At 48.9% G+C, this 20,052-nt stretch overlaps 2 protein-coding genes across 9 annotated transcripts in view; one reads left to right on the top strand and one right to left on the bottom strand.

Moving 5' to 3' along the window:
• The window catches only part of ATRX (ATRX chromatin remodeler), a 68,117-nt gene extending 64,980 nt beyond the window's left edge, over positions 1 to 3,137 (top strand). For all 8 annotated transcript variants that reach the window (XM_038123196.1, XM_038123195.1, XM_038123193.1 and 5 more), the window contains one exon: positions 272 to 3,137. In XM_038123196.1, coding sequence (XP_037979124.1) covers positions 272 to 550 — 279 coding nt within the window. In that variant the 3' untranslated portion in view covers positions 551 to 3,137. The remainder of the gene's footprint in view (positions 1 to 271) is intronic.
• Positions 1,670 to 19,394, bottom strand: FGF16 (fibroblast growth factor 16). Its single transcript, XM_038123203.1, has 3 exons — positions 18,957 to 19,394; positions 12,680 to 12,783; positions 1,670 to 8,977 (listed from the first exon to the last, which is right to left on the bottom strand). Exons 1-3 carry the CDS (start codon positions 19,231 to 19,233, stop codon positions 8,732 to 8,734), a joined length of 627 nt encoding a protein of 208 aa, XP_037979131.1. The 5' UTR covers positions 19,234 to 19,394; the 3' UTR covers positions 1,670 to 8,731.
• Positions 19,395 to 20,052: the final 658 nt, after the last annotated feature.

The following is a 20,052-nucleotide window of genomic DNA, read 5'->3' as shown; positions in this document are numbered from 1 at the left end:
CACAGTAGAGTACATGTTGCCATGGCAACTCACCTAAATGCTGCCTGCAACACAATAGCCAAGTCTTCAGGAGAACTGAGCCCTAAATGCTGTTACTAAATGGTTTCTCCAGTAATGGGCTGCTGAATGCCATCACATTAGGGATGGTGATAACAATGGGGCTTTTTCCCCCAGCCATGCTGTCCCTAACAAATTGATTTCAGCTCTGAACCTGATCCTGGGAGCAGGGGGACGGGTCGTGCACTCAGGCAGCTCTGCTTTCCCTCCGCAGTTAATCGGCTGTGTCCAGAGGATCCTGATGAACAGGCGGCTCCAGCACCAGTACAACCAGCAGCAGCAGCAGCAGATGTCCTACCAGCAAGCAGCCATGGGCCACCTCATGATGCCAAAGCCTCCAAATTTAATCATGAATCCTTCCAGCTACCCAACCATAGATGTGAGAGGAATGTATCAGTCAGTGTCTGGTGGGATGCAGCCACCACCCCTACAACGAGCACCACCCCCAATGAGAGGCAAAAATCCAGGGCCTTCCCAAGGGAAATCAATGTGATTTTGCACTAAAAGCCTAAAGGATTGTTAAAATCAGAGAAAGAACTTTTATTTTTTTAGGAATCAATGGCCTAACAGAACTCAACTGTAAAAAAAAAAAATTAAGAAGAATAGTTTGGTTGCTCCCCTTAAATACCATGTTCCATATTAGTGTTTCAGCTTTGTTTAAATAGGTCATGATGTTTTCCCTATTGTCAGTGATGTTGCCTAGAATCTTCTTACATATGTTGAGTACAGGAGATAACAAGTTGTTTTCAGTGAAAACAAGTCCTCCCGTTACAGTAGCATCTCCACAGGTTTCCTGTCTAAACTCCTACGCTTGCTTTTCATGGCTGCAAAGCTTTGGGAAGCTTAGGAAGGACTGCAGGTCTGTAAGTTCAGGCTGACATATGTGAATTGAAAACAGCTGAGTTCTTGATTAGAGTTGATTCCTCAAATTATGGAATACTTTTCTGCTTACCCATTTCTTTCTATTAGTGGGAACCTTGTAACAGAAATAGTCTAGTTTCCTTCACGGGTCATCTGTGCTGAATGGAACAGGAGCTGAAAATGCTCTCTGAAACAGAACTGAGTGCAATATTTGTAACTACTACTGCTCTGAACCTTCTGAGACACAGGGAACTGTGCATCCAGCCTTAAACATGACTGGGCCTTCCCCAGTCTGCTGCCATTTCTTATTTTCAGTTCCATGTGATGGAATAGCAGCTGATGGTCTGGGAGTGGGAGGTGCTTTTCCTTCACACGCTGATCCCTGGCTGTGGAGTCCAGCACAAAGCACATTTCTGGTAACTCCTTCATGCTGGTGCTACTGTCTCCTCCCATTGCCGGCGATGGGGGACGGGCCAACACAATTCAATTCCTGTCTTTTGGGGTGAAATGGTGGTGGTGGCCAGGGTCAGGTGGCCTGTCAGAGAACCCCCTTCAGCATGGCACAACCATTGCCCATTGGAAATGGATACAGAGAAAGTGCTGTAGCAACTTCTGGAGCTGCCAGAAGCGTGAAACAACTTCATTGGTAGAGATGGGGTTATGCACTCCTCCCCATCCCTTCAGCTGTGTGAAAACATGGCTTAGGACACAAAGAACTTGATTTTGGTTTTGCTTCTGTTCTGGTTTGGGGTTTTTTTAATGTAGGCCAGAGATAAATTTCAGGTTTATTCCATACCATTATCATTCTCTTTGCCCGCACTTGTTGTGCTTGTCTTAATAAATACAAATAGTACAAATAGGGCTTTCCTTTGCATAGACTTTGGTTGATTCTTGTCTCCCCAAAAAGCCCCATTGATCATCTGGGGGCACGAGTAAGTGGCAGGAACATGGAGGCGGTGGTGTGTGGACAACACAGGGCTCTGGAGACAGATGGAGGCGGTGGCTCCAGATTGTGCTGGACTCTTCTGATGCTGGCGCGAACTAAAATCATTTTGGTTTCTGGGAAGTTTCTTGCAACAGTTTGAGTTCTTGCCCAGAATGGACGAGTTTTGCATCTAAAGGTGCAGATGTTCCACGATGTTTCGGTGTGTGACTCACGCTTGGTTTGTGACATGGACAGAGGTTGGTTGGGCTGCTGCAAGCCCAGCTGACAAGTTTCTGTCTCGGACTCTGATGGCAAGATACCACAAAAGACCCTCAGTGTGTTCTAGTGCTCTGCCAGCTCTACAGTTAACTCTGATCTGGGGGAGGGAGCAAAGAGACACATGTTGGCACTAGAAGAGACAAAAGTGAGATGTTGAGACAAACATTTGAAGGCAAATGTCCTCTGGGTAACTGTCACCGATATTCCTACGTGTTGTGAATAAGAGAAGTACTTTCTACCAAACCTGGGAATGTTAAGTGGAGTTTTACAGTAACTCAAAGACTTAAATGTGGAAGTTTTAGGCAACATTGAAAGGCACATTTTATTTCATCCTGGACAAACCTATGGATAATAGAAGACTAATGGACAAGAAGGAATACAAGATAAGCATTGAAGTAAAACCTGGACCACTTTGCTTACGTTTCTCACTCGACATTTTAGCTGCATAACAACGTGCTTTGAGTATAACATCAGGCTTTAACCAGTACTTAAAGACAGAACATACATCAGTAAGATAATAAAAGGCTCATTTTTATATTTGTTTTAGATGTTTTAACTAGATAAAAATGGCTTAAGATGACAAATAAAAATGTTGCTTGTAATACAGTTTTGCCTGCTAAATTATCCACATTTTGTAACCTGTTTATTCCTTTGGATGTAAAGCGTTTTTGCTTAGTATCGTGATATTGTATATGTTTTGTCCCAGTTGTATAGTAATGTTTCAGTCCATCAACCAGCTTTGGCTGCTGAAATCATACAGCTGTGAAGACTTGCCTTTGTTTCTATTAGATGGCTTTTCAGTTCTGTATTAAATATCTTAAGTACTATAGAAAAGGTGTCCCCTCTTCCTATAAGGCTGTTTTGTAATATATATAAGGACTGGAAATGTGTTTTTAAAAAAGAAGAAGCATTCAAGTATGACGATATACTATGTGTTTTCACCATTCAAAGTGCTGTTTTAGTAGTTGAAACTTAAACTATTTAATATCTCATTTAATAAAGTGACCAAAATACATCAACGTGCCTTGTGCTACATTCACAGTCCAGTGTTAACTCCACAGGGATTCAGCCTGGGAACGTGTCTTTGGAGAACTGTGCTGTGAGTTGAAGCTCTACTGTTTTCTACAATGACTTTAGTGGATATAGCCATTGATTTCATTTTGGGAAAATAGCTGTGGTCCAGATTTTCAAATTACTTTATTTATAGCAGCTTCTGCCAGTCTATCTGTTCAAAATAAAATGAGTTGTCCAGCAGCGAGATGGTTAAAAGTGAGGTGACGTTCTGCTTAGTCAAATCAGAATAAGGTGCTGCTGTATTTTAACCTGGTAGTTGTATTTCTCTCTTCCTTAGTTATTAAATCCCACCTGTTGGGCAAAACACCCCCTTTCTATGCAAAGGAAAGTGTAATAATTGTGTTTAAAGGTGCCCTCTGCTCGTTCTGTGGCCGTGCTGGGGCTGCTCAGGGGCACGGTCTTGCTAAAGCTGAGGGAGGTGGAAATGGTGTCTGAGGTGAAAACACTGGAGTTGTGCTCCAAGGGGCCCTGTGGGCAGCGTGTTTTTAAATATCCCTGTGACTTTTAACTTGGCTGAACGCTGATGGAAGGCAGTGGGCAGCTCAGGCTGGATGTGGCTGTCTGTGTTGGGCTGGAAAGTGTCCTGGGACGAGTCCCATGTCCAGAATGTTGTGCTGAGGTGTCCCAACACTGACCAGCCCCGTTGCTGTGTCAGCTGTGCCCAGCCTGAGCAGCTTTTGCCTTTATCTTAAAAGCAGAACCACTCTGCACACAGTAAATAAAACTAAATTCATAAGTTCAAGCAAAAAATGGTTTTGAAGTTGGATAGATTTTCAATGTTTATGGAAAGCCAAATGTCCTAACTGTTCCCAGCTGGAGGAGTCTGGAAAAAAGCTGGTGTTGCAGCAGCAGCACCAGTAATCACGTGGTGTCTGAGCTTCCCAGACCTGCTCAGGTGTCAAATAACCCCCTGTGCACCCTCTGTGCTGTGCAACCCACCCTGGGGATGTGGCCTGGGACAGAGCACCAGCAGGATTCCACATGTGCCTCTGGGAAAGCTGTGCTGCTGTGCAGGGTCTGCCCGAGCTCCTGCCCTGCTGAGCGTGGCTGGGATGAGTGGGATGAGTTCATCCTGTGTGTGACCCTTTCACCCAGCCACAGCTCCCGTTCCTGCTTTCCCCAGGGATGGCTTGGGGGTCACTGGAGGAGAGTTTTGGAAGGGCTGTGGCCCGAGTGGGGACACTGCCCTGGACAAGGGCAGGGGCTCAGGGAAGGTGGGCGCAGGGGGAGGTGGGGTCACCCCTTGGCTCTGTGCTCAGCTACGTCCAAGGACTGATCTCAAGCACCCTGGCCTTGTGTGCACAAGAGCTGTTTGCGAATGAGTGAGACAGGAGCTGGTACCTGAGGCACCCCTCAAAGCTGGATCCAGCCACACCAGCTGCTTTAGGAATTCAGTGTTGCTCGTTTCCCTGGGTTCTCGCCATGCCCGCGAGCAGCACAGTGGAGAACACGTGCCCTGGCCACGTCTGCTGTGGTGTCCTGCCCTGCTCGGTGGCGTCTCGGTGCCAAATACCTCCTGGCACAGTGAGGGAAGAGCCTGAGAATCCCTGGAATTTGCTTCCCAGGGCTCCTGCTCAAACCCAGAGCAGGTGTGAGGTGACAGCCTTGGTGTTCTCCACGATGAGAATTCAGCAGCTCTGGGGCAGTTTTGGAAAAAGCAACAACCAGCGCTGTCCCAAGGGGTGCAGATGTCTTTGTCTCCACAGCAAATGAACTTCAGCCCTTCTCCTTCAGGAATGCTCCATCCCTGGGTGTCCTTCCAGAAACATCTCAGCCAAAGTCTGGCAGCAGCAGCACATCTCTCTGGACGTCCAGCCAGGTGGGACAACACTAGGACACCTTCATTGCCTTCCAGCAGTTTCTGGATTTTCTGTATTTCTTCTGAGTTTCTGGATTCCGTCTGCAGTTTTGGGCTCTCCATCGCTCTCCCCAGAGAAGGTGAGTCTGGGGCCTCCTCTCCTTTTCCCCCTTGGAGAAAGGAACCCCAAGCCATGCATTCCACCCAGAAGAAAAGAACCCCAAGCCATGCATTCCACCCACAGGCAGCAGGGTCTCCATGGGGATGTCCCTGAGGGCACGTGAATGTTGGCACTTGTATGTCAGTCTCCAGACAATCCATCCAATGCATCCCTGTGCCCTGGATCATGAGCCAAAGCCAGGGAGAAAGGCACTGCTGTGCTTGGCTCCACATTGGCCTCTCCCAGGCAGCTCCCCTGTTCCTGCAGCCTCCACAATGAGACTCCAGCACTTTCCCACCTCTTTGCTGGAGCCTCCTCCCTCCTGCTCTGCACAGCTGTCCCAGGATAATGTTTCACAGAACAGGCCCACCCCCCTTGGGTGGAAGGAGAAGGCTTGCCTTTGTCCCGTTTGCTGTGGTGTTCCCAGACCCACAGCCTTGTGTGTAGAACAGCTCTGGGGTCAGGGGCACAGTGGGGCTTCTGGGGATCACAGCCACCCCCTGCACCAGCCTTTGCCTCCCCTCTGAGAGAAGTTTTCCAGTTGGCTGTTGTGACTTTGAATCCCATGGAATCTACATGAGCTGAGACCCCAAACAAACACCGTTTCCTTTTGCTGACTTGGAAGATTCTGTTAGCTTGAAGCAACCCAAACATGTTTTCCTCTCAAACTTTCCTAGCAAGGTCCATCTGCCAGCCCTGTAGCACCTCCAGGCCGAAGGAGCAGTTGGCATCTTCAGGTGGGGTAAAGCTGGACCAGGGGCACGGGATGGGGTGGAGAGATGAGTGTGTCCATACAAACCCACTGTGCATCACAGCCCCCTCCTGTGCCACTCAAAATGCACCCCGTGTCTGTGGTGGTTCCCTCTGCTGCTGCTCAGCTCCCACGTCACTCAGGTCACTCACATCTTCAGCTGCTTTGCTGAACAGAACCAATGTAAATTCCTGTGAAAGAGCCATTTGGGTGGGATTTAGCAGTGCTGAATTCCCCAGTTAATGAATGCCCCACACAGGACAGGACACCAGCCTTTACCAAGGGGTTTCCAGTAAATTCTTTATGATTTTGTTTTTGCAAGTATGAGTTTTTTGAACCCAGATCCTGAAAAGGTGTTTTACAGCATCCCTGGTTCCTGTGTGTCCCTTCGTGGCAGGAGGCTCTGCTGCAGCAGCTCTTTGAGTTGGGTATCAGAAGAACAAGTCCAGCACTGCCCCCATGGGCCAAATCATCTCCCTTTGGAGTTGGTAAAAATCTACTTGGCATTGCTGAGATCAGGTTTTGACCTTCATTTTGAAAAGGAGCAGGATCTTAACCACCAGATTTATCTTCAAGCACAACAGAAAGCCCTGGTGGAGGGAGCAGGATCATCCCAGGGGGCAGAGCAAGGTTCCAGGGCTGAGGGATTTCCCTTCGTGCAGGGGAAGGTCAAAAGTGCACCTGAGGACGCGTCTCGTGAGCGATGGAGCTCCCGACACAGCAGCCGGGGATGAGATGTTTGGGCAGTGACTCAGAGGAAGAAGCTAAATAAACTCTTTTTATTTCAAACACGGGATTAAATTCCTTCATGTCTGGATCATTGAAGGTAAAGCTCCTTTAATCTCCGCATTGCCAACCCCAGCCTGTCGTCTGGTGGCTGCCGGACCCGAAGGGACACGGCAGGGACATGGGAGGTGGCAGAGAGGGCGAGAGACAGTCGGGAGCAGAGCTGGCCTCTAGGGCTGCTGCTCCATTAGTGATGTAGCTTTTGAAGAAGCTGGTGTGGATCATCTCTAGGTCAGTGAAAATGTCCTGGGAATTCACAGGCTGAAGATGAAGCAGCTGAGGGGTTACCATGACTGTTTTGCAAGGAGGAGGTTAAGAAACAACACTGTGGACAAAGCAGTTGTGATAAGGAAAAGCCAGAGCCACCACAGCTGTAGTTGTTCAGGTTTTTGCACCCTCCAGAGAACCCTGTTTGCTGTCAGTCTCTCCTCGTGCTGCAAAGTGCCTGTGCCTCTGCAACCGCGCACTCCTGCTCCCACCGTGTGCTGAAATCCCTCTCTGCTATCACAGGGGACAAAACATGAGCTGGCATCATTGCTGGAAGCTTTCCCTGCAGGTCTGTGACATCCCAAGCAGCCAGCAAGGGCAGACGTGGCACAAGTGTCACTTGAGGGCCTGTGCTGGCACAGCCAAGCCTCACCCATGAGTGTGCCTGGCCCGACTGGAGGAGTGCTGTGCTCCTGGCACTGCTGGGCACCAGCTGGGAATATGGGGCTGGCTCGGGGCTGCCAAATGTCATCAGGTTTGCTGAGCCCAGCTGGAGGCAGAGGAAAGGTGACAGGACTGTGGGACCAGACAGCTTCTGCAGAGGAAAATGCCACACCGCCATGAACATCCAAGCACTGCCTGCAGCAGGGGATGACCCTCATCCACGGTAACTGCCTACAAGCGAGCGGGTTTAGAATTGCTGCTGTTCGTTCTGTTTCTCCATGGATTTTTCATGGTGCTGCAGGTAAATCTCACGCAAGATGTGCTGGTTTTATTGCAGGACTGATGGGTCCATCCAAAACACAGCAGATGCTCCAAATGTTTGTCCTCTTGGTTTTGAGCAGGACAGTAAATCCACGGGGGTGCCTCACGCCCCAAGGAGGCCGAGCTGGTGCTTCCCAGACCTGTGATTTGATTTCATCTTCCTGCAGGAGTTTGGGGCTTAGGTCTTTGGATCTTTACTGCACAAAGCCCTTTCAGAGGTGGATTTATTGTTCATGTTGCTGGGGAAATACCAGGTTAGTTGTTGAAGAGTGCCAAAAAAAAGGGCTAGCAAGAAATCTATAATATAAAGACAATTTTATTGCCGATAAGCTCTTAAAACTCATTTTTTTTTCCTGTTTCAGTAGGACCTTATTCTTCCTGATGAAAATCCGGTCATAGCATCTCTCATTAAAAATAAAATTATTTTGAAATAAATAAATATATAAAATAAATATCATATACATTTTATAAATAGTTTTGTCCTTATGCACAGTATCCATGCTTACATCTGAATAATGTTCCTTGCCCCACTCCCACCCCAACAGCAGGAAGAACCCCACAGATAAGGACCAGTCCATGAGCATCATCCATGTAGCAAACTCCCAGGCTGCTTAAGCAGGGCACCACTCAAAAGCTTTCCCTTAGCAGGGAACTATCCCAGCTCAGCAGCAACAACTGCAGCAGTTCTGTGGTCTTTGTTTTCTTTTCTTCTCTTCATTTTTAGGTTGTTTTGGGGCTTTCTTTTCCCCGGTGATCAGGTTTGCTCACCTGCTCGTTCCTTTAAGCAACCATAACATTGAATATTCAGCCTCTCTTGTAGCAACCGGGTAACGAAAGTGAACGAAATGGAAGATTAAATGTAGGGTTCCCTCCCTTCCCCTACCCCCGCCCCATAAATAACCCAGGTTCGATATACACTGGAAACAGGGAGGAACAGCAGTGTCTGAATTCAATGTAAGTGCTTCCCTAGGTCATCTACTCTTACAGGAATGATGGAATGACTATTAATAGAGTGCTCTGGGAAAAAGCTTGGGAGCCCAAGTATGTACACTGACACTGCAGGAGCCATCACCTGTAGTGGAAGAGGTCTCTGTACATGGCAGGGATTTTGGCAGGGTCCACAGGCCGGGGTAAGAAGTGGGTGAATTTCTGGTGTCTCTTAGTCCTGTACCCCTCGCGGGGGGAGCCGTCCTTGTTGAGGGCCACGTAGTACTGGCGCTCCGAGTCGGGGTGCTTGTACAGGGTCGAGGCGTACGTGTTGTACCAGTTCTCCTCAAACTGCTCGCGGAAAACGCACTCCCGGGTGAGCTTCTTCTGCCGTGGGCAGCGCAGCAGGGGAACAAAGAGACACTCGTGTCAAAAAGGTACAAGAGAAAACATTGCCACCGTTCCTTACTTTGTTTTTCTAGCATTTTCCCAGCTGCCTTCTCCTGGCTCCCCTGAGGATGAGGACTGTGCTGCTGGGGATGCTTCCCCTGGATGAGAGCTGGAAATGGACACAAGCCAAGACCCAGGGACCTCTGGAGTTGGAGGAGGAAGGAGACAAAAGCAGGAGAAGGTGGGCATGGATTTTGCAAAGGTGCTCCATGAATAAATCAGACAGGCACACAACAAAGCTCCAAACCTGTCCAGGTGTGAGTTGGAGCTTGCTGGGGTGGTTGTGCCACCATGCAGGGACACGTGCCCCTGTAGCAGCCTCCTCCAAGGTACCACACACCCCAAATCCCCTCTTTTGGGTGAGAGAAGCAGCAGGCAGCACATCTGAAGGATTCTAAAGAGGAAAACAGGAGCAAGCACTGCTTTGGAAGTTCAGGGCACACAGGTGGTTGCACTGAGATGGGAATGAAAGCATTGCTCAGGATTTCACCTCCTGGAGTGGCACTGGGCTGTGATGGGAGGCTCTAACAAGATCCAGAGGGATGTGGGATGTCAGAGCCCAGGGAACATTTAGTTGGTGGTGGTAGATGATGTGATGAGGGTGTGTGGCTGATGCATCCCACGCTGGCGTGGGGGGACAGATGGCACTGGTGTCCCCACAGCCACAGCCAGCCTTCCCATCCAGCCCTTGCAGCTGGGGGCTTCTGGCAGTGGCTGTTTGATGATGGACCTTTCATTTATGTCCAGTGTCCCTTCCCTCTCCCTCCCATCTCCATGTGTCAGCTACAGGGATGTGCCTGGCTGCAGTGGGGAGCAAGGCTGTCCCTCTGCCCCACAAGGATGCAGGTGGCTTTGCCAGCCCTGCTGTGCTGTCACAGAGGGTCCAGCCATCCCATCCCATCCCATCCCATCCCATCCCATCCCATCCCATCCCATCCCATCCCATCCCATCCCATCCCATCCCATCCCATCCCACAAGGGCACTGCCAGGGTGACTGGGAGCCCTTTCAGCTGAAGGGCAGCCTGCAAATGCAGAGTGCTCTAATATTACAGCCACTGTCCCTCCACTGTAAACTATCTGGCCAGGGAATGTGTCCCCTCTGCGGCACACCGAGTGCTCAGTAAATGTTACTGCTTGCAGTAGATGTGTTTTGTAACACAATCCGGGAGCTCACCTGTGCTCAGAACCTGTTTTCAATGTTTTGCTGCTAATTAAATAAAGCCTGAGGTGAGCTGTGAGCCCTCCAAAAGTCCTAGGCCACAGCCTTGGCCATCTGAGACCCAGGGAACCGTGGGCTTCTTTTCCCAGCTCTGTCAATAAATACAGGCTGGGTTTTTTCCCTCCTCTCAGATGCCATCTACTTGGAATATGTTGGAACCTGATGACTGGCTGAACTCTGGCTGTTGCTTTGCCCCCATTCCCCCGTGCTGCACAGGGCAGTTTGGAGTACAGTGCTTGTGGAAAATGTTTGGCAAGTCTGGGGTGATTCTGCAAGGTGTGATTTATTCCTTTCCAAGCCCTGGGACGTCCCCACTGAACCTGACACCACACAGGCAGCAGGCAAGGTGCTGCCCGTGACTTCTGCTGCTGTAAGTATTAGTGGCATTTCTGAAATCCTCGGGGAGCTTTACAGAAATGTTGGCACGAGGACAACAGGGACAGGAGGAGAAGCTCTGTGTCCTGAGGGGACTCCACGTGTCGCTGTGGGGATAGCTGGCTCTGGCTGCATCAACACAGGCATCAGGCAAAATTGGCACAGAGGGAAATAATAAACTTGCTGAAAATTTAAAAATACCTCTGTACTGTGATCTCCCAAAATACCATTGTAATGCTAATGCTGTTGTCAGGCGTTGTTTTATGGACCTTTAATTAAGAATACTGTAGTGGCTTTTGAGTTCCAAAAGCCATCATTGTACAACCCACGTGTCCCAGATTTTAAAACTCCAGGGTTATTTGGGGACCTGGCTCGTGACGCCGGCAGTTTGGAGCAGCCTTTTGAGTGTGTCCCTGCAGTGTCCTGCCTGGTGCACAAGATCCCAGAATGGTTTGGGTTGGAAACAACCTTAAAGATCACCTCATTACAGACCCCTGCCATGGGCAGGGACAGCTCCCACAACTGTCTTCAGGTCAATTCTGTTTCCAGATTCAGCGCTGTAAAATGTTACCCTATTTTTGTTTCTGTGTTGTAACATGAACACAGGATCTAGAATTTAATTAACCCATCATGAAACTCAATTCACAATCAGAGCTGCAAGGTTTGAAGGCAAGGAGGGGGAGATACAAGGGCTCATGTTCTCCAGCAGGCATGAGTGAAAGCTGAAACTCCAGGAGCTGCTGAGCAGCCTTGGAGTTTGACAGGAGAGGTGCTGTTCCAGCCCTGCTTTCTGAAGTGTGCTTCAGGAGATTTTGTGTTTTATGGAATCCTGGTGATTTTTCTTTGTTCTGTTTTGCACATTTTTAATTTAACCACTGTTTCTGCTGTGCAGAGCAGAAGCTGCTACAGAAATGAGGCTGGAAAAGAACAGTTATTGCTGCATGCAGTATTTGATGATCAGAGAATCACAGAGTGGTTTGGGTTGGAAGGGACCTTAAAGCTCATCCTGGGCAGAGGCACCTTCCACTATCCCACATTGCTCCAAGCATCCAGCCTGGCCTTGGACACTGCAAGGGATGGGGCAGCCACAGCTTCTCCAGACAACTATCTCATATAAACATCAGAAGCTGCGTCTTAAATGGTGGAAGGGTCTGTGGCAGTCTCAGGTGGAAATGGGACAAGGAAAAATGAGCTAAACTCGTGGTTTGCCAATCAAAGGTTTTCTTACATCTTCTGTGTAAGCAGAGTACATAAGTTTTAACTTGTGCACTGAAGCTTATCTGACGGTGAGAGGAAGTGCTGCCTTCTGCTTTAGTTTAAAACCCATTTATTTGATTTCATTTTATTTTCATTATGATCCACCCTTAATTGAGCTAAATAATTAGGAATTGAGTTAAATTAACCTGTAGGAAGCACCTCTGCCCAGCTGTTAAGACCTGGCATTTTGACTGTAAGTCATAACACTTAATGAGTTTACACTTGGGGTTTTTAGTCAAAACATGGAAAATTTTAGCCTGAAAAGGGCACTTCTAGGAAATCATGAACAACAGCCCTAAACTCCTAAAAGAAGTTATAGAGAATTTTCCAATAGCACTCAGGCTACAATTTCAGCTTCTGTTGGTTAAAGAGCCGTAACACAAAGACAAGACCGGCAGATAGGTGCAGACCTGACCATGAGAGGTGAGTACAACTGATGTGTTACTCAGGCTGGGAAAACACATAAACAGTTCCTGGCTTTTTGCTAAATGTTCCCCTGCCTTTACCTGGCCATTGCCACAACATTTCTGACAGGCAAAACCTCAGTGTGATGTCTGGGGGCTGGGCACCACTGTGGGCTCCCCCAGCAGGAGTGAATCCTCCCTCAAACCCAATTTCCTTATGTATCATTTATATTAAAACAGCAGTGGCATCAAGGGTAGGATGGAGATCACTGGCACCCCAAGGACATGGAAGGCCTGTGCCAGAGCAGCTTGTGACAGGGCTGAGGCCACAGGCTGCAGGGCTGCCTGTGGGACAGGGTGGAATCAGCCCAGCCTGAACTTACCGACCCATAGAGCTCGCCTCTCTCATTCATGCCGAGGTAGAGTCCGGAGTCCACCCCACGGATGCTCACCAGCCCCACTGCCAGGCTAATAAACTCCAAAATCCCTAAAAGAGAAAAAAACCCTGCAAATCATACAGAGGAAAAGAACAACACCAGGCTCCAGCAACAAAAACAAACCAGCCATTCCCAGTAACAATACAGTTCTTAACTCTATAGTCCCATCTGTGTGCAATCTTCTGATTTCCAGCCTGGGCTTCTCCCCAGCATTGTGAATTTGAGTTGCCCAAGAGGGATTGTCTTTGCTAATGAGAAAAGCTTTGCAAGGTTTTGTTGGTTTGGGTTTGGGTTTTTTTCACAATTATCACCAAGAAGACAGATGTAGAAACTTGGGCCTGGCCACTAGCAATGTCAGAAGGCTGTTACCATGCTAGGTTTCATTCTTCACCAAAACGAGTGTAGTTTTGTCTTCTAGAACAGGATAATTGTCCTACATACTTTAAAGTCATGGGTTCAGTAAAAAGAAGTGAAAAGCACTAGAAGAGATGTCTGTGAGGACTATCTTCATCCTGGCACTCCAGTGGGATACTTGGCAACCCAAAACGTATATACAAGCCATAGGGATAAAATCCAGCTTCAAAGCACACAGGTTAAAAATGCATCTTCCTCTGCAGCCTTCGGAGCCAGGGAAATGCCAGTCTATTCTCCATCACCCCCCACCACTGTTACTGCCAGAACCTCCTCCTGCCCCCTGTGTCCTGCTGCCTGTCCCAGCCTCCTGCCTCTTCGCAGTCCAGCAGCAACTGTCCCAGCCATCCCTAGCCCTGCTACAGCAACTCTTTTACCCATGGGCTGCAGCCTGCTATGATGGTGGCAGCCTCATTTCCTCTGGAAAGAAACAGCAGGGTCTGACTGCTGCACCCCCACAGCAGCAGCTGTTTCAATGGGGGAAAGACTTGTAACAGGAGAACCTTTGGTGAAACACTTAAAAACAAACAGCCCCTACCCAACACCACAAGTGGTGGGGACCTTCAATCTTCTCAGGAAAACTTCTTAAAGACAGTGGTGGGACTGTGTTATTATGGATTTCACACACTACCTATGTAAAGGTCACAGGCAGTTTTGCCAGTGTCCAGTGCAGGATTAATTAGCTGGGAGGCAGAAGGAAGAGGGTTTTCCTCATCTCATCTGATGACTGCATGTCTCCATTGACTGGAGGGGAAAGTTGCTCTAACCTTTAGCGTGGCTCCGGCTCTCCTAATATAGCTCCCAAAACATCCAGCCCTGGGCAATTGATGCTCTGATCAGGTTACCTCCCAGAGCTCCTCTTAAAAGTATCGCCTTGGTTTAAAGCCACCGCGTGACGAGCGGCCACCTGAGCCAGCTGACTTCAGTGGCAGCCACAGCTCTGGGTCACCCCACAGCCTGGGGCATGGATGACAACTCTCAGATGACACTGCATCACTGCCTAAATACAGGACAGCCCAGACGGCGATGGACACCCCTGACCCACTTTGTGCAGTGCAGACTCATCGTCAGGTGCTGGCAGCTAAGCCGGCTGCAGGAATTCCTACCGACCCTCAGACCTTCTGCCCTCCTTTTCCCCTGCCTGCTCTGGGGCTTGTGCATCTAATCCAGCCCTCCCTGAAACCAGCGAGTGCTAGGGGACATGAAATGTGGACTTGGGAGCGGCAAGGCCTGGAGGCAAACAGGGAAGCAAACACCACAAAACACACTTTATGGACCAGAGCAGACAGGCTGAAATACACCCAGCTACACATCCTGGCCTAGGGACACATCCTGCCTGCAGAAACATCAGGAACAGGCAGCATAGGCAAGGAAGGCAGCCTTTCCAAGACAGACAGACACAGACCCTGGCTCTGCTCTCCTCAGTAGCTGTTGTGGTTTCTCAGCTGAAAAGAATCCCAAGCAGGGAGGAGAGAGGTGCAGAGGAGGGGTGATTTCCTCCCTTCACTACCCACCAGTTTCAGACATGAGGGAGTTACTGAACTGCTGAGTGCTTTTTCCCATCTGCAGACCAGAAATTAGCACAGCTACTCTTTGAAAAGGAGGGAGTGAGGAAAGATGGACAAGTACAGGGAGTGTAAAAAGTAAAGCAGGAGTACACAGATACACCCAGGCTGGAGACAAAGGAATATTCAAGTGAAACATATCAAGTAACTGGAGAATGGACCTTCATAGGTATAGACACAGTCCTCAGCATCAGCACTTTTTTTGTCTCCTGTCACTTCTGAGAAGCAGGAAAATGTTGCTGGTTCCACTGAGAAACTGAGGGATGTCTAAGGCAGGGGAACCCAGATCTTTTCTTGAGTATGCCCCCATGCATGCTCTGTATGAGGCACATCAACCCAGGTCTCCAAAGACCTGGGAAGGACCAAGCCAGGAGCAGCATCAGCATCTTCTCTCTCTGAGCAGGAATGAGACATCCCTCACCTGGTGCAGGTTGGGTAGATACGGGTTTTGCAAATGAAATTTCTTTCAAGACGTGCCCATGACAATCTCTTCTGACAACACCCCTTGTAGTATTCCTCTTTTCTGATCTCTGAGTGGCACTTGGAGACATGCATGGAAGATGACTATGTTGAAAGAGCATTAAGAACGTAACTTGAACCCACAAAAGTCAGGAGACAGAGTGAAGGCTGAAAATATGTGGGCGGATATCCATCCTGTCCTTAACTCACTCCAATTCTAGACAAAATTGCAGCTTCGTACATCTGATCTCCAGCAGCACAGGGAGTGGCCACTGGGGCCAGCTCAAGAATTCTTTCCAATTGTAGCGGTGTGTTTTTGTGGTAGAACATGCTTTTGTTTTTTTCTTTTGCTTTCTTTTTTTCTTTCCCCCAGGACTTGCCTCTTTTTTTTTTTCTCACTTTGATTATTCATTCTCTTTGTTCCTTGAGTCTTTCCAGATAAGACTTGGAGAGATTTGATTAAGACTCTGACTGGATTCATTTACCACTAAAGCACTGAATAATCTCCTGAGCTTTGCCACAGCCAGACCCACACACTCTCGCCTTACTCTAAACCATCCCTCAAAGAACAATTCAGCTCCCTGCACCTGTCTCTTCTTACATGACTGTATTCAGGAGCTGGGGTACAGAAACATCAGATGTTGTATTAATGGCTACAAACCTAAAGCTTCGGCTAAAAACCTCAACAACTGTTCAGCAACAGGTGCACTATGGTCTGAATGTCAAAATTACAGCCAAACTTTCTCTGGAGGTCTCAGCAGCTTCTCTAGGAATCTGTGTAACATATCCATGAGCAGGTTTGTACCCCAGAAGAGCTTTGTTTTCTGCCTTTATTCATCTGCAGTGCAACCTCAAGGCCTCTTTCCCTCCTCCACTACAGTGAGTAGCACCATTGGGTTCACTTCTTTAATGCTGCTGTAAAAGAGATGTGAGGCAGAAAAGGAGCAGTTCCTCCTGGCAGGGATTTTCCTGGCAAATTTCTCTGTTTCATTCTGAGAAGGATTGTCATTGGGGTGCTAACATCAGTCCAGACCACCTCCAGATTTTGATCATCCTTTATTTCTCTGTAGAGGAAGGTTCTGAGTAGATGCAGTGAGAGAGATACATTTTGGAAAGCGCTTTATCCTTTTGGGGGTGACCTTGCCAGAGCTGCCAGTTGAGAGGGTGAATTTGGGTACCTCTGTAGTGTGAAAAATGAGCTTTCTTCCAAGAAACCTAGAGGGCTTTTCCACATTTTGCATTAAAGCTCCTCTAGGAAAAATAAGCTGCACTCCATTGTTCTTGCAAGAATCTGTGTTTTTAGAAGTATAAAATATCACATTCCAGAAGACAGGTGTGATTTAGGAAAGCTCCAGTCCTTGACAGAAAAGAAGCAGTAATTCCAGTGATTGCTCAGGCAGTGTGGGTGGATGATGCCAGTACCTCCCCTGAGTCCTACAGTCACACCCCCAAATGCTGTGGTACAAAAGAATCTCTTCTTTTAACCCTCACTGTTGGGACCTTGGGACTGCTCTGCATCAGCGGGGCTTTGGCTGTTTTCCTCTCTGGAAGATGTGGATGTCTTGCACATCTGGTAGCTTTTGGGATGGCTGTGCAGGGAGGGTGCAGATACCGCCTGTCTATTCCTGAATCCCTTCCAAATTAAGAGATGGAGATGCCAAGCCCGGTTCTACCCAACACCCCACCTGCAGCTGGACACGTGCCTGGGCTGTGGCACCGCAGCCATCCATGGAGCACCTTACTTACCTGCTCATGGTACCAGCAAGCACCTTCCGGCCACATGGGCTTGATCCTGAATTTCTAAGTATTTCTCCAGGTGCTTAAAGATTTAGGGCAGCTTTAAAGTGCTTCCCCGAACCCCTCATCTACCTCTGCACCCCTCACCACAGCTTTGGAGTCCCCAGAATCGCTCAGGCTACCTATTCCTGTTATAAGTTACTTCTTTCTGACTGTTGCATGCAAAATTTAGGAATGCATCGATACATGACATGCTAATATGAACCATACCAGTAACACTGGAATTTAAATATTCATGGCTACTGAACGCAGATGGTGAATACTGTGTGCCAATACATTATTGCTTTGAGTCTCTGCTGAAGCAAGCCTTAGTCCAACTTGATCTGAACGCAAGGATTCCAGTCTAATCCTCTGGGGCTTTGTCTTGCAATTACAACAAATAACTATTTATTTTACACCGCCTCTGGGAAAACCCTGAAGCAGAAAACTATAATATCTGAAGTCTGGTGTAGTTTACAGAGCTGGATGCAGACTGCTAAAACACTTAGGGAATGCCAATGTTTCAATTTATTGAAATCACTGTGTGACTTCAACTTCAGCATGCAAAATCCATGAAAAGTTTTAACTTGTCTAACATGTTTTTTCCAAGTTGGAAAATATACTTGTTTTACTCAATCTTTATGAAAAATGGACCTGAAACAAACACTGTGATTTGAAACGGACTGTTTAGTTCTACAAAGGTAAAGAAAAAGAACTGATAGACTAGAAACACTACGTGGCAGCTTGAACTAAAATCAACCAGATGCAATGGGTTTGCTTTCAACTCTTTGAACGTGGAAACCCATCGTGTATTACAGCATGAAAGGTTAAAAGATGGGTGTTTTCAGGAGGTAATTAAAGAACGCTCGCCCCACGAGCATATTAGTACCTGACTCTGACCCGCGGGTTATGACTTTCTTGTTGATTTAGGCAGGGACATGCCATGCACACACCTGGTGTTTATGGAAAGATAAGCTTCGCCAATTGTTCCAAAAACCTGCCTTACACCTCCAACAATAGCAGCGGCAGCGCTTCCCGGAGTATCAGAACGGACTGCTTGCGAACAAGTAAAGGCAAAAAAAGAACTCCTTTCACCGAGGAGTTAAATCACTTGAAAACTATAAAAAGTCTTGCAAGTACATCTTGCAACCTGTTGACAACACAGCTGAGATCACTGGCATGGGACTTGTTGATAGCTTATACAGACACCTGCACTAGATGCTGGAGTAGCGGGAATTTCTCTTACTGTGCTCAATCTGACTTTTGCCTGTGGCTTGGGATGCATTTTTTGAAGATTACATATAGTCTCATTAGAGATCACTGCTCTTGTATGCCACTGATACAGGCACTGCATTCTTGCAGCTGTATCCCGGGCAGCAAGGTAAATCCGCGGTGCTCTGCCTATTGTTCCATCTTCTTTCTTTCCGAGGTCCCCTAAGTGTTTTCCCCTCTTCAGCTTCCCCCTTTCCTTTCCTTCCCAAACCCAGCTCCCGACACCCGTCCAGCCAACAGATCCCTGCCCACTTTGGGGAGACGCTCTTCTAATCACAGTCACACATGTAAAAGAAAGCAGCTCACAAATATTTGCAGACGCCAGAAAGGAGGAGTTAAAAAAAAAAAAAAAAAAGAAAAAAAAAAAAGAAGAAACAACTAAAAAAAGCGAGGAATTTCTTTTTCCAACCTAGGAATTTCCAAGAAATTCCAACGAGGAACGTCCCTGTTTTGCCCTCACCACTAACTTCAGAGGCAGAGCTAAAGCTGGTCACCGTCCTCTTTCTTTTCTTTATTAATTTTATTTTTTTAGTTTTTCATGCAAAGGCACGTTTTAGTGCACCTGCAGAAAGGCTGAGCGCCGGGAGAGTAGGAAATTGGAAATAAAAACTCCCGCATTGCTAGGGAGTGAGCGCATTTGTTTAGGAGGCCAATTATATCCGTCCCGGGATGATTTATATTAGCGGGGTAATTAGTTGTGCGCGTGGGGCACCTGCTCGGGCACCCCCCCGGCCCCTTACCGAAGCGGCTGTGGTCCTGCCGGGTGCCCTGCACCGTGCCGTTGGGGAAGATCTCCAGGTGGAAGCCGGTGCGGCAGTAGAGCTGCCGCCGCCGCAGGATGCCCTTGAGGTGAGCGAAGTCGGTGGGGGAGCCCCGCTGCAGCCGCCCCTCGATCTGCCCCAGGCGCTCGTTGAGGAAGCCGGGGGAGTCGGCGAGGGGCAGCCCGGCGCCCAGCGCGGGGGGAAAGCCGTGCAGGTCGGGGTCCAGCGCGCCCAGGAAGCCACCCACCTCGGCCATGGGCGCGGAGCGGAGCGGCCCCGGGGGCGCGGGCAGAGCGGCCGCTCAGAGCGCGGGCTGCGGCCGCCCGGCCCCGCGCTGCCGGCCCCGGCCCGGCCCCGCGCCGCCCGCGCCTCCCATCGCTGGATCCAGTGTCCCGCCGTCGGATGCGAACTGCACTTTATATACGTACACACTCCCCTTACATTGACATATTGGATATTTAAATGTAAGCCACACCTCACTGGCATCCCCTTTGGCTATTGCTTCCCTCCCCCCCCCCTTCTCTGATGCATTTGGCTTTTTTTTTTTTTCCTTAAAAAAAAGAAAAAAAAAAAAAAAAAAAAGCCCGCTTCACTCCCTCTTTTATTATGAAAAAAATGGCAGGAAAAAGCTACACATCGCAGTGAGGCGTAACAGCTCTTGGCAGGTCCCCGCAGCCGACGATGAAATCATGGAGCCCCCGCACGCACCCGCTCCCGCACCGCCGGCAGCCCCGGCCCCGCTCCCGGCCCTGCCCGGCCCCGCAGCCGCGACCCCAGACCCCGCACGGGCCGGGTGGGTCGGAGCCCCCGGGCGGGTCGGTGGCCCCGGGGCTGTCGGAAGCCGCGGGTCCGTCGGTGCCGCCACCGCCTCAGCCCCGAGCGTGCCCCCCACCCACCGCCCCCCCGAACGGACATGGTGGAAAAAAAAAACACGTGAGGAGAGGGTCGAGACGCGTTTTTCAGCCGAACGTGTAAAAACGGAATGCGATCTTTCTGAAAGGCGATCCCACAGGCTATACGGCCGGGTTACAGCCGCCGGGAGGGGAGGGAGCCCGCGGCGGGGCCAGGCAGTACC

Source organism: Motacilla alba, chromosome 4A (genome assembly GCF_015832195.1).
Source record: "Motacilla alba alba isolate MOTALB_02 chromosome 4A, Motacilla_alba_V1.0_pri, whole genome shotgun sequence".
Lineage (NCBI taxonomy): Eukaryota > Metazoa > Chordata > Aves > Passeriformes > Motacillidae > Motacilla > Motacilla alba.
The sequence above is the reverse complement of the archived record's forward strand: the minus strand, read 5'-3'. Positions and strand labels throughout refer to the sequence as shown.

Coding starts and splice junctions, on each gene's coding strand:
- FGF16 (XM_038123203.1), bottom strand. CDS start 19,233: ATGGCCGAGGTGGGTGGCTTCCTGGGCGCGCTGGACCCCGACCTGCAC. Junction 12,784..18,956: donor GCAGGACCACAGCCGCTTCG/GTAAGGGGCCGG, acceptor TTTCTCTTTTAG/GGATTTTGGAGTTTATTAGC. Junction 8,978..12,679: donor GAGGCGAGCTCTATGGGTCG/GTAAGTTCAGGC, acceptor TGCCCACGGCAG/AAGAAGCTCACCCGGGAGTG.